The 13,881-nt window shown below is 38.8% G+C and overlaps 1 protein-coding gene across 3 annotated transcripts in view; it reads left to right on the top strand.

The window, feature by feature from the left end:
• The first annotated feature begins 577 nt into the window (after positions 1–577).
• Positions 578–13,881, top strand: part of LOC133623319 (ceramide transfer protein-like) — a 48,369-nt gene continuing 35,065 nt past the window's right edge. For 2 of the 3 annotated variants that reach the window (XM_061986510.1, XM_061986509.1), the window contains exons 1-3: positions 578–1,188; positions 1,257–1,391; positions 10,268–10,384. In XM_061986510.1, the coding sequence (XP_061842494.1) occupies positions 1,099–1,188; positions 1,257–1,391; positions 10,268–10,384 (342 nt within the window). In that variant the 5' untranslated portion in view covers positions 578–1,098. The remainder of the gene's footprint in view (positions 1,189–1,256; positions 1,392–10,267; positions 10,385–13,881) is intronic. The other variant, XM_061986511.1, reaches the window with a different exon arrangement.

Here is a 13,881-nt window from a genome sequence, read left to right as displayed (position 1 = left end):
GGTCTCAGCTGCATTCGGGCGGAAGGCAGTGTACACCCTGGACAAGTCGCCACCTCATCACAGGGCCAACACAGATAGACAGACAACATTAACACTCACATTCACACACTAGAGCCAATTTAGTGTGTCTCAATTGTTTCTGTTGATTGCTATTCTGAATGTTGTTGGGTTTTGAAATTGGAATTGTATTATTATGGTATTGTTGTGTATTATTTTGTTGGATTCATTAATTTAAAAAAAGAAAGAAAGAAAGAAATAGCGAATATGTGCACTTTGCATTTAATATATCTGTGTTGGCCCTGCGATGAGATGGCGACTTGTCCAGGGTGTACGCCACCTTCCGCCCGATTTTAGCTGAGATAGGCTCCAGCACCCCCCGTGACCCCGAAGGGAATAAGCGGTAGAAAATGGATGGATGGATGGATGTTTTAAGCGGTAGAATGGATGGACGGATGGCTAGATAAACAAAATGCTTTTAATTTGAAGGACATTACTTTTAGTGTTCCGGTAGTGATACGAGCTTGATGGTGCTCTCCTTCAGGTACACAGTAAAGCGTGGCTGCGGCTCCTCCCCCTCGACCCAATGACAAGCTAGCGTGTCCTCCGCTATTGCTAACTAGACCGCGGAAATAAAGCAGCAGCGCTGAGCCTTTCATCGTCATTCGTAGCTTGATAGTTGAACATATCGTCACAGTGGCTTCGCGCAGGCCATTTCTCAACCAACAGTTCTTTCGGGTAGCAGGTCCGGAGCAGCCGGGGGCGCGACCAAGAGCAGCCGCCACAAGTTAGACGAGAAGTTAACATTCGTAGTTGTTTTGTTTGACAGCTAACTGTTATATCGCTAACTAGCTTGTCTGCTTGCGCATCGGCGTCAGGTTCAAAGCAAAGTTGTGATCGCCCGGTCACGATTGTCTCTCTTTTTACGATAACCGTCCTCCGCTAAACGATAACAGACAGATAACGCGACACTGCTGATTTTGTGTTGATTTCAAAACTGTCAGCAGATTGTGCTGCGTGGAGACTATTATCTTGTTAGTGTACAGCCAGGCAGCTCTGTGCGTAAAACACACGTAACTTGCGTTCTAATCTTGGATTTAAATGTCCGAAAAGAGCTCATCGTCCGGCTCGGATGAAGATGTGGACCCAGAATCTGTGCAACCTGTGGAGCTGGGAGGCGTTTTGAGCAAGGTATATTTCTTTTGTAGTCGAGATCAATCCTGTGTGTAAGTTTTCTTGCTGTACGTGTTTGTTTACAGTGGACAAATTACATCCATGGATGGCAGGACCGATGGGTTGTGTTGAAGAACAATACTTTGAGCTACTACAAGTCTGAGGATGAAAGGGAATATGGCTGCAGGGGATCTTTGTGTCTCAGCAAGGCTGTCATCACAGTAAGTTACGCTAGAAAAACTTACTATAAGTCTGTGGTCTTACTGAGTGAAAATTAGTCCATTTATATTAATAATAATAATAATGATAATACATTTCATTTATAAGGCGCCTTTCTGAGCACTCAAGGACACCGTACAAAATCACAACAATAAAATCAAATTGGATAAAAAAAAAAAACAACAACAAAGAGAAAAGAAAAGATGATTACAATGAATAAGCAGTCAGGAATAGGTGTGTTTTGAGTCTTGATTTGAAGAGGGATATTGAATCTAAGTTGCGAAGGTCTGGTGGTAAAGAGTTCCAAAGATGTGGGGCAGAGCGGCTGAAAGCTTGGGCACCCATGGTGGACAGTTTAGATAAAGGGACAATGAGATGGATGGATGAAGAGGATCTTAGAGAACGTGAGGGTGTGGCGACATGGATCAGGTCAGAGAGATATGATGGAGAGAGGTTATGGATGGCTTTGAAAGTGAGGAGAATTATTTTAAAGTGGATGCGATGTTCGATGGGTAGCCAGTGGAGTTGCTGCAGAACGGGGTGATGTGCTGGATTGAAGGGGTTCTGGTGATTATCCGGGCTGCAGAGTTCTGGAGAAGCTGAAGTTTGTGAAGTGACTTGTGAGGGAGACCAAACAGGAGAGAGTTGCAGTAGTCCAGGCGAGAGGTGACCAGGCTGTGGACTAGTATGGCAGCAGTAGGAGGGGTAAGGGATGGGCCAAGACGATAATTGTTCCGAAGATGAAAGTAAGCAGACCGGGTAATGTTGTTTATGTGGGCTTTAAAGGAGAGTGTGCTGTCGAGGATGACACCCAGACTCTTGACTTGGGAGGAGGGTGAGACAGAGGAATTGCAGAGAGTAATGGACAAGCTGTTGGTTTTGGCGAGAATGGTTTTTGTACCGACAAGTAAGATTTCGGTTTTATTATTATTGAGTTGAAGGAAATTGGATGAGAACCACTGCTTTGAATATTCTTTAGTACCACCTCAAAAAACACTTTCAATCAATCAATCAATCAAAGTTTATTTATATAGCCTTAAATCACGAGTGTCTCAAAGGGCTGCACATCCCACATCAGGGCAAGGAAAAACTCAACTCAATGGGTTACAATGAGAAACCTTGGAGGGGACCATTGCACCCTGGGCGACCGGTGCAATGGACGTCGAGTGGATCTAGTTAATAGTGTGTGAGTCCAGTCCATAGTGGGACCAGCAGGAGATCATCTTAAGTGGAGACAGGTCAGCAGCGCAGAGACGTCCTCAACTGATGCACAGATGAGTGGTGCACCCCGGTTCCGACTTTGAACAGATAGCGCGTCATTTGTGGACACCTAATCTGTGCCCCCCCTCTCCACGAAGGAGAGTGGGGCAGAGCAGAAAAGAGACGGCAGATCAACTGGTCTAAAAGGGGTGTCTATTTAAAGGCTAGAGTATACAAATTAGATTTAAGATGGGACTTAAATGCTTCTACTTAGGTAGCATCTCTAACTGTTACCGGGAGGGCATTCCAGAGTATTGGAGCCCGAATAGAAAACGCTCTATAACCCGCAGACATTTTTTGGACTCTGGGAATTACTAATAAGCCGGAGTTCTTTGAACGCAGATTTCTTGCTGGGACATGAGGTACAATACAATCAGCAAGATAGGATGGAGCTAGACCGTGTAGTATTTTATACGTAAGTAGTAAAACCTTAAAGTCGCATCTTAAGTGCACAGGAAGCCAGTGCAGGTGAGCCAGTATAGGCGTAATATGATCAAACTTTCTTGTTCCTATTCTTGGCTCTCCAAGTACCACCATAATGACCAACGTTAAAATACAGTAGCGTAGTGGGCCTAAATATTCATTAAAAGCAAGTATATTTATTCTCACTTTCCTTTATTTAACCAGGTAAAAACTCATTGAGATTAAAATCTATTTTGCAAGCGTGACCTAGACAAGAGGGGAGCAAAAAACTGGTTTCATAAATGCATAGAATAACAACAAAAACAGGAGCGGTCACACATTTTAGTTAAAAGTGTGTTTACAACATAAACATAAAAACACATTTTGGTAAAAATTTAAATGTTTCAATAAAAACAAGTTAAAAACAATTGCAGTGCCCAATAGAAACAGCTTCTTGTTCCTTTAAAATGGTGTGAAATTCCCACCAAATCATCAGTTTAAGTAGCCTCAGATCCTTTTGCAGTACATTCCATAAACATTAGGCGGGGGTGTATATTGTAGCCCGGAAGAGTTAGGGCTGCAAGGGATTCTGGGTATTTGTTCTGTTGTGTTTATGTTGTGTTACGGTGCGGATGTTCTCCCGAAATGTGTTTGTCATTCTTGTTTGGTGTGGTTTCAGAGTGTGGCGCATATTTGTAACAGTGTTAAAGTTGTTTATACGGCCACCCTCAGTGTAACCTGTATGGCTGTTGATCAAGTATGTCTTGCAGTCACTTACGTGTGTCTGTAGAAGCCGCATACAACAAGCGACTGGGCTGGCACGCTGTTAGTATGGAGAAAAAGCGGACGCGACGACAGGTTGTAGAAGACGCTAAAGGCAGTGCCATCACGGCACGCCCTCAATATTGTTGTCCGGCTGAAAATCGGGAGAAATTCAGGAGAATGGTTGCCCTGGGAGATTTTCGGGAGGGGCACTAAAATTCGGAGTCTCCCGGAAAAATCGGGAGGGTTTGCAAGTATGGGTCGGAGATCTGATACTTTACGGCGGGTCAGGCAACTTTATTTAGCTGGACTCTGCTCTTAAAATGTTGGTTACAGTACTTTCATTGAAAACTTATTGAAAATTGAAAATGTGAGCAGAAATGGTTTCCTCTTGTTAATTAAATCTTAAGTGTTGGTTGCAATTTATTCAAATAAGGTGTGAATGCATTGGCCATTAATTTTTGTTGTTTTTCTAAAAAGTTACTGAATCATTTTGGATCATTCTAAAAAATAATATTGTCCCTGAATCGAATTGGCAACTACGAATTCTGAATCAAATCGTTAAAACCAATCGTTACACCCCTAGTGAAAAGGCTGTATAGTTTTGCAGGAGTTGTTATTGCTTGATCCTACCTTACCTGATCCTAGCATGCGGTTATCTCTTCAGCCATTTCTCAAGATAGGGAGGTAAAGATTAACTTTTTGCTGAGGATTTTATTAAGATAAAGGGCAGGATATACTCCAGCAGGTAAGCACACCAAAGCTATCCTGCCCCAGCAGTCAGGGAGGTACAGACCCACTCTGTTCCAAGGCAAGTTATTGCACTCGCAACTTGGATTTAGTGTTTCTTGATGTATAATGTCATTTAGAGCTGGGCGATATGGCTGAAAATGGCATCACGATATAAATGTTTTATATTGGTCGATATCGATAATCATTTATATTTTTTATGACCGATCGAAAATAAGGACCAGCGGGAAATATATATTAAATATAAACATTTGTATTTAAAATTCAACCTTCCTCTCTTTATAATACCTTCAGCAATCAAGACAGAAAGGAAAGGAAATTTCAACGCAACCTTGGAAAACACTCAATGTAAACAAAATTCTAAAATCACATTGAACATATGACAATAGCCTCTTTGAATGAAGGTGCAAAAATAAGGAATACACTAGAAATGCTTAATTAAGTGTAACAATATCGTGCAAAGTGTAAAAATGTAAACAGAGAAACCTGAGAAGGGTGAACGTGTCAAAGGTGGTGCGGTATTCCTAATTACGAGCGCATTGGTCTGACTATGGTCCGTTTTAAAAAATCAAAAAAACTGCCATATTGTCAATGTGACTTTTCCTGATTTATCGAATATTTCTTTGCTCTCTGCAGCACTTATTTTTAGTTTCTCTTCTCACTACATGCAGAGAATCAACCGGGAGACACGAGATGGCGCAAAAAACTTTGTGGTTGATACTGTTACCTCACCAAGCTTTGAGCGTGTCACTCTCACTGATCAGTGAATACTTCCTGTGTTTCTCGGTGAGCGAGTGCCTTTGTTCATGTAACCAACCTTGCTTCGCAACTTTCTGTTTTTACAGACGAATAAAAAAACATATATTTAACGTTTTATTGAACACATTTTTATTGATATCATGTGTCTACTGCGATATATATTGATATAATTTTATTGCCAAGCCCTAATGTCATCTTTCGGACCTTCTACTTGTGTTCTCCTCATGCAGGCCTCACATTTTTTTCCAGATAATCCCACACCCTTAGTTAAATATTTACTTTTTTTCTGAGCATTCTACTACCACCCAGCACAGAGACCAAACAATTTGTTCTGCTGTGATTTGTGCAATAGGATTAAAAGGCCCGCATCAGAATTAGGATCACAGGATCACAATGTGTGTTGATTTTTATGGACCGCCCTACTGTTTTGTCATAAGGCAAGGCAAGTTTTTTTTATAGATCACAATTTATATGCAGTGCAATTAAGTGTTTTAAATGCTCTAAAAAATCTAATAAAAGTAATGAATTAAAACCAAATAGTGCTGATAAAATACTTTCAGTTCTCATATGCACTGATGAAAATAAGTGTTTTAGCCTGCATTTGAAAATTGCCAAAGTTGAGACCTGTCTCACATCTTCTGGAAGACTGCCCAGATTTTAGCAGCATTGTTTTCCAGTGGCCTGGGTCCCACTCAACAAATTACACTGTAATGTTTCTCTTGATTTTAATCTTATTCAATAACTACATTTAACCTACTTATAGTCTAACAGGATAAACCTTGTCAAATGATACAAAACTATATGTTAATCACAAATATTATCAAGGGTTAGGTCAGGCTGATTACAAAAATAAATACTAATAAAAATATACTGCAAAAGAAAACTGATGAAAAGTATATTTACATACAATTACACAGTAATAAAATAAATTTCACCTATATAAACACGTTTAAATAATAATGAGTATGTTTCTTAACTAAACTGTACATAAAATGAAAGTGCAAATTAAAATAAAGTATTTTTTGCGCTTTAGAAACCTCTTTATCACTATACCTCCGACTTCTTCTGTTTGTTTGATATTTTCATTACTGCCACAAGTGGTGGAAAATAATATTAAAACTTAGGGCTGCCGTAGTCCATACGACCACAGCTGAGAAACAGATATTTTTTGGAGGCCCCCTGGGGGCTGCTCACGGCCCAAAAAATGGCCTATGGTTAAGAAACACTTGTTTAGCCTGCCGTAGACAAAGGTTGTCGTTATGGTTGCGCGATATATGTTGTAAAATATGTAAGTTTGGCAGACAATAAAAATGGTCATATTGTGATAATGCATGTTGATGACACATTCTAGCTGTGTCCCGCAAATTTGACAGCGACTAGTGAATGAAGGCGTCCTCAACTCACTGTAGTTTCCTTGCTAGCAAGCTAGCGGCTTATGTTCCTTCACAGTGCAACGTCTAAATCAATAATCTAAGCAAATAAACTGTTGTTTCTTTAAAGTATTACTATAACTGGAGGACTAGTTGTTTCTTTAAAGTATTACTATAACTTGAGGACTAAAGCACAAGGGCTATCTAAACATGCTCCACTACATGCCATACAGTAGGAGGGGGAAAACATAGCTCACCGCTAAGCTAGAGCGCTTGAATGTAAACAAATATAGACCGTAACGATAAGTATAGTATCAAAATATGGTTAATGCAACAGGATTAAAGCGATATTTTGTATTATCACAAAATTATTTTTTGTTGTTTGTTATTGTTTACATTCTCTGGAAATGGGAACTAATAGTAGTTTTTGCTTTTGTTTAGATATTTTGCACTATTGATTTTATTTAAAATGTATATAATAAAAGGGTATGAGGAAATCATTTTAATTATTAATTGATATTGTCGGATTATAGTTGTGATCAAAAACTTATATATTTAATGATCCTGAGAATTTTAAGTAAGAACATTGGTATGGCCAATTTTGCCTCTGTAAAGTAGCTACTTGGTTACTCAAATTGTAGTATGATCCAAAACTAACATTGAAACACATTGAAACAACAGGAGAATAAGTGCTTAGTACATTTAACAGAAGTATAGATGGATAGATTGTTAGAGCAGAAAGTAGCCAGATATTAACAGTAAATATGGTTTTGAGAAAATAATACAACTGAAAATGATGTAATATGTTACCTCATACAACAGCAGCTAAATTAGGAGCATTTGTAAGCTGTTTTGAAAGAGTTGTATGGGGAATAATATATATCGTGATATATATTGTTCTCGCAAAAGGCTGCAATATATATCGCAAGGCCATATCGCCCATTCCTAGTTGCCATAGTTAAGTAAGAATGTCGAACAATGACCCACATAGCCACTTCACATAAATATACATTTCTAGTGTCCTTGCTGTCTAGGGACACTGTGGCATGTGTATCCAGGAATGTAGAAACAAATGTCTCCTGCTCTTCGTGCTGTTGTCTATGACACATTCATTAGGTGCAAACTGACACCAGAACTCCATCTGTAAGCAAATTGCACAAGAAATATGATCTCCTGACCATTCCTACCATGCACTAATTGAAGTCAGATCAGTACAAGCTGCTTTGATGCTGCCCCTGAGAAGCTGATGTTTTTTTTCTGCTCGTAGGATTTGGACAAAACTGCTTAACCAGCTTCAAGGAAACTTTGAAGCAAGGTAGAGCAAATATTTCATATAGTTTGTTATACAGTAGTTTATTCATGTGACTTTAGCGATTAGTTTCATGCAAAATTCTGCTCGTAGGGGAGGTTTAATTGTCGTCATGCATGACATCCCTAAGCAAATCTCCTGAGATTTTAGTAAATCATAAAACTTTTGCACTGTTCCCTCTCGAAAGGATCATCTCCACAATCGTTTTTTGTTTTGGTTTTCTGTTTTTTGTGGTAGCAGTGAGGTAGTTGGCACTAGCATAGCGACTAAACTGTTGCCAGTCTGTGTCATGGTTGCTCAGTAAATGGCTCAAGCCACAATAATTAGTATTCAGTAATGAAAGAAGAGAATGGACACTACATAATGAGAGTTAGGTTTAAGTAGGGATGCATACTGAATTTGGTGCTGTTATAAGTACCGACCGAAATTCGTAGACTCAAGCAAAATCAATTGGTGACATATTTTGATGTCTTTGTTGCCCGTGACGTCACGTGCAATTGCACCCGCTCAAGCTCATGCAAAATGCGCTTACTTGATGCTAATTTACATTGGATGTGGCATAGACATGTTACTGATTAGAATTTAACGATTTCACATAGTGATTTCAACACCTCCAAATTTGGTAATTAAAACTACAACTAAGATGCATGTTACAATCAAACAGATGGTGTGTAATAAGTACTATACTTACAATTATAAATGCGTTGTGTGACTCAACAAAATAAAAGATTGCCACATTCAACTTAATGGCAAAGACTACTTACTGCTAAGGCAACACACCCTACTCTATACATTCCTGCCATCTAATGTATTGGAATTGCAACTGCATTGCTAGTTTACGGTATAATATATACAGTATATAGTACTTGTAAATGAGACACATGACTGTTGGAAAATAACTTGACAGCGCAGTTCAGTGTTGAATATTATAAAAAAAAAAACGTTTTTAAAAAATAAAAAAATTAAGGTATATTAACACATTTGAAAACACATAAAAGTACCGAAAAATGGTAGCATTGAGTACCGCCAGTATCGATTCCTTGGTATCCTGATTTGATACCATATCAATTCAAAATGTAAAAAGTACCCATCCTGAAGTTAAAGTGCACAATTTTTTTCTATATTCCATATTTTGTATAAATATTTTTTTCATTTATTGTCAGCAGTTTGTAAACGCATCAGCTGTAGTTTAGAACCGACTTTTTGTCAACATCCTTTTAATCTGACTAAATATTTCATCTCAACTTGAACATTCCACAGTCTTTTTGTTCAGAAAACACCAGTGGGGGCTCAGCAGTGCTTGCTCAAGGGGAAGGAGAATGTTCTCGGAAGATTGAAAGAAGTATAAAGTGGACAGTAAAAGCAGGGTTTTATGCGCTGTGTCTGATACAACTCTGTTAGATTTTTTAGAACCTGAAATGGCGTCACAGCTCGATGCACTAGAGGTTACTACTGTGCACGCCGCCTACAGACAGATCAGATATTTATACCTGCTGCTGATAGATATTTATCACCTCTTTTAGATTAGAGGGAGTATTAACACAGCTATTCCAGTCCAGTGGTTCTGTTTTGAGTCAGGATGTATGTTGCAGATGTCAGCCAGTATAAGAGCACATGCATGCCATTTGAGCAAATCTAGTTAAATGTGGACATCGTGAGGTCGTGTCAGCTGACGGATGTGCCTTCGCCCGTAAACGCTGCGATTTTAGTTAACCATGCTTTATTTTGCATCAGCGGCCTTTTGCAGAGCCGGGGTCTTTACCAGCTGAGCGTAACGGTGAAATTCCGATCTTAAAGGAAACGGTGGAATTCTGTTCACGTGCATGTGTTTGCTCTGGTTCCTGCCTTGTGCGCTCTGTGTCTGGAGGTGGGTGGGGCACATTGCAGGATTGAGGAGTGAAATAGTTTCACGATTTTGATGACCGCAGAAGGTGAGGTCGTGACAACCTTTGTTTCAGGAGAAGGCGAGCTCTTGTTTAGTTACGCTTGTCCACTGGAATAAGACATCAGGCTTTAATTAACATTCTTGTTTATTTTGTAGTAAAATCTAAAGCAATGGGATCCACATGTGCCCTGAATCTGTCTTGGCTACGCAGCCATTGTCACAAAAGACAACTTTCAGATGCATCATAGCAAGAAGATGTTTTTGCTGTCTCCTCAGTGACAACAAAAGCTGAAATGTTACATTGTTTATTGTCACAAGATACTTGGTCTTATAGAAAAGGGTTTCTGACATTTATTTCCCTACTCATCTCTCTTTCTGCAGCCCCATGAGTTTGACGAGTGTCGTTTTGACATCAGTGTCAACGACAGCGTTTGGTACCTCCGAGCAGAAGACCCTGAGCACAGACTCCAGTGGATCGAGTCCATTGAGTTGCACAAGGTTAGTAAAAGGAAACACCTTGATTACTCTCTGCTTTTCTTCAAAAGTGACATTTGATGATTTCAGTCTACAGTTTTAAAACACTTCCTTGTAGTCTAGATAATATGTATTGGATATGCTTTAGTGTAAATTTTGCTCCACGGTCATTTTTTTGAGCTGTTTTTCAAGTCTGTCTGCAAGCTGTCTGTTGTTGAGGAATTTCCTGATTGCAAATTAAAAAAACAAAACAGGTACCAACAGGTAAGAAGAGTTTGTTTTGCATTAAGGACGCACCATTATATCGGCAAACAAAATTATTGACCGATAATAGGCAATTATGCCAAATAATAATAATAATGAAAAATCAACCGATGAAATGTGCCGCTAATAAAAAAAGATAAAGGAGTCACCAGCGCAGGGTTTCTTTACCGTCTCAGAAGCAGATATTTGTGTTCCGCACAAATTCCACCAGGATGGAAAAAGAAGATCTTCACAACAAATCTGATAAGTCACCTTAAAATTCACCATTGTGAAGTTTTTTATGAAAGCAGTAGTTAAGTTGCCTCTACTGTAAGCCGAGACATGGCGTTAATAGCGGTGACCACAGCAAATGTAAAGCCACAGGGCTGATGAGAAAGCAAACGTTTGATAGAAAAGACCTTAGGGGGAAAGAACTTGACAACAAAATGAGTAGTTGTTTATGTTTAACTTCATGGTGTATCTGGAGACACAGGTAACTATTAGTTACCTTTTATGATTTCTTAGTAGGGAAGAAATGCACTTTACTATATGAACCATGATTTCTTTAAGTTTGGTAATTGAATGTTGCCTTTCTAAGGGGCAGGCACTTTTTTCTTTTTTGCACTATTTTATGTCTGTCATGGAAAAATATAATTGTATTTACCGTATTTAATTTTTGTCAATTAACAAGATGTGTTACTCCACCTGTTTTAGTGTTGTTACAGAATCTAATTAGCTTAGTTTCATTGGCCTATTTATGTATGTTATGTTGGACAGATTGTTTTTTGGGGTTTTAGTTTTATGAAATCATATTCAGAACGTTTGAGTTGCATGTAAATATCAATATATTCCAACATGTTTTTGCACTACGTATTGCTTCGAATGGTTTCCATGGGTCAGAATTACAATAGTAAGAGTATTTTTACTCAAATTATAATTAATTAAATGAAGAATCATCAGTTGGCATTATTCTATTCCCTACAATTAGATTTGTATATTTTTGGTAGAGGGTATACATTTAGGGCAAATGGGTGAACTGTTAAATTAATTTCTACTTACAAAATGTTGTGTATATATGGTTATTGTTATCCCTGGTTACAGTTCAAATTCCCATTACCGTGCATCCCTATTTTGCATAATAGGGCACTTTTAAGGTCTAAATATATATCTATATATCCACCTAGAGGTGACGTCACGACGTAGTTAGTTGCCAAACCCCGCGAAATGAGGCATCCAAAACTGCAAAGATGAAGACGAAACTCATCATATATGTCTCCTTTAAATCTGTCATGTTGATTGTAAATTGTGTAATTTGTCGGAGCAGATGCAAAATACAGTATATCTGACACAGAATAATATCAACAGGTTATCTCTATAACAATGTTCATTTAGATTTGGTCATTCTGTTTTTGTTTTTGATTTTCCTGTGTTCTTTTGTGTTCTGCCCAACCCTTGCAAATTACTACCTTCATTATTTCTCAACCGTTGGTTGCAATAACGCCCAGCTAATGCAATTAATACGACAGAGCCACTTTTTGACCTAGCTTACCAGTATCTCAGGAACTTTGATAAGAAGCAGAGAATATATTCTCCTGTCATAATGAGTCATCTCCCAAGAGCATCACAAATATGATATTGAATCTATGTTGTACTTCCATTATTTATATTTTTTCCTATTACTCACGACCAAGCTTGGCTGTACTAATTCACTGAGCTGGGTGTGGCAGAGCAATGACACACATCCACAAATCCTTCTTAATGTCTCTCATTTCCCCCAGGGAATGTTAGGAATGAATGTGTGCAAGGTGGGGGTATCCCCAGTCATGAGAATCTATGCAGCTGCTCATTCTGCAGTGATAGCTTGTAGTTATTAAAAGTCTGCCCACGTTAATGATGTGTATATATGCTGTAGTTTGTGTGAAAGGTTTTGTTCACTTTAATCTGTGTTGAATTTGGTGATTAAGAGGGAAAAATTGTTAGACAATATGAATTGATCTTTGTAAATAACAGTTAACTATGAAGATATTTGATGTATTAGTGTTGTATGGTGGCTTACTGAACTTGTATAGAATGATAGCCAGCTTTGCTGGTTATATAAAAAAAAAATGGTGCTGAGGCAGAGGTTCATGCGGGTGTTCCGTCCTGCCAGCTGAGTGTGAGTGGCCGCAGGTCTTTGGTCCATTAGCGGCAGTATGAGAGTTTTTAAGGGTTATGTTTGGACTGTGCCCTGCAGTAACCTCAGCACACTAATGGAATATTACCTGCAGGGCTGCTGATAGGTGAGCCTGTCTGTACTGCCCCCAGCTGGGCAAGAAAAGACATGCATCATGGTTCACGTTGCTATTCAACACTGTCATCCATTCTTATGATTAGTGCTGTCAAGTGATTTATTTCTTTAATCAGATGACTCACACATTTGACTTTGGATTAATCGAGATATATCACAAGGTATTACTTGCCTGCTTAAATTAGGCCTTGTTCACACTGCAGGTCAATTCCGATTTTTTTGCACATATGCGACCTGTATTGGATTTTTTCATATCAGTGTGAACGGTACAATTCCGATTTTTTTTCATATCCGACCCAGGCACCTTTGGTATGTGGATATACATCAGATGCGTCCTCAAATGAACGCATTCATCTGACCAGAACTTCATCAAAAAGAGATTCGCCAAAATAGACTGTTACAAAGTAAATAGTTGACAACGGAGCAGAAAACTGGTGAAAACAATGTTTTAGGAACTCGCGTGAAAGTTCCACGACTCCTGTCTCCGACTGCTTGCCCACAGACATGCTCTTCAAGCAGACATGAAGCAAAATATCCCGTAAAACTGCGAGCCTCAAAATACTTATCCTCTTTCTTCCTAATCTCCTACGCACAATATTTTCATACAGAATATGTTGACTTTGATTGCACAAAATCCTTGAAATTACCACAAATGCGCCAGGACTGATACCGACTAGAGTTGAGGCCATGTTTACTTCTGCAAACACTGCAGTGCGTGCGACATCATGACGTCATGTTAGCATGCGGGTCAGATTGCATTCACATTAACCTAATCCCAACCCATTTGGCATATTTTTGTGACGTGACGGTCACTAAAATTATTGGATTTGACAAAAAAAATTCAGATTGGAAATCCGACTTTGCAGTGTGAATGCTAGCCTTTGACAATATTTGGACACAAATGCAATTTTACTGTCAGAATGTCATCCAGGAACATTTTTTAAAATCTTTTATTTGAATGTCAACAGTTTAATCTAAAGTCCAGTCAGGG

Source organism: Nerophis lumbriciformis, linkage group LG12 (assembly GCF_033978685.3).
Source record: "Nerophis lumbriciformis linkage group LG12, RoL_Nlum_v2.1, whole genome shotgun sequence".
Taxonomy (NCBI): Eukaryota; Metazoa; Chordata; class Actinopteri; order Syngnathiformes; family Syngnathidae; genus Nerophis; species Nerophis lumbriciformis.
The sequence above is the reverse complement of the archived record's forward strand: the minus strand, read 5'-3'. Positions and strand labels throughout refer to the sequence as shown.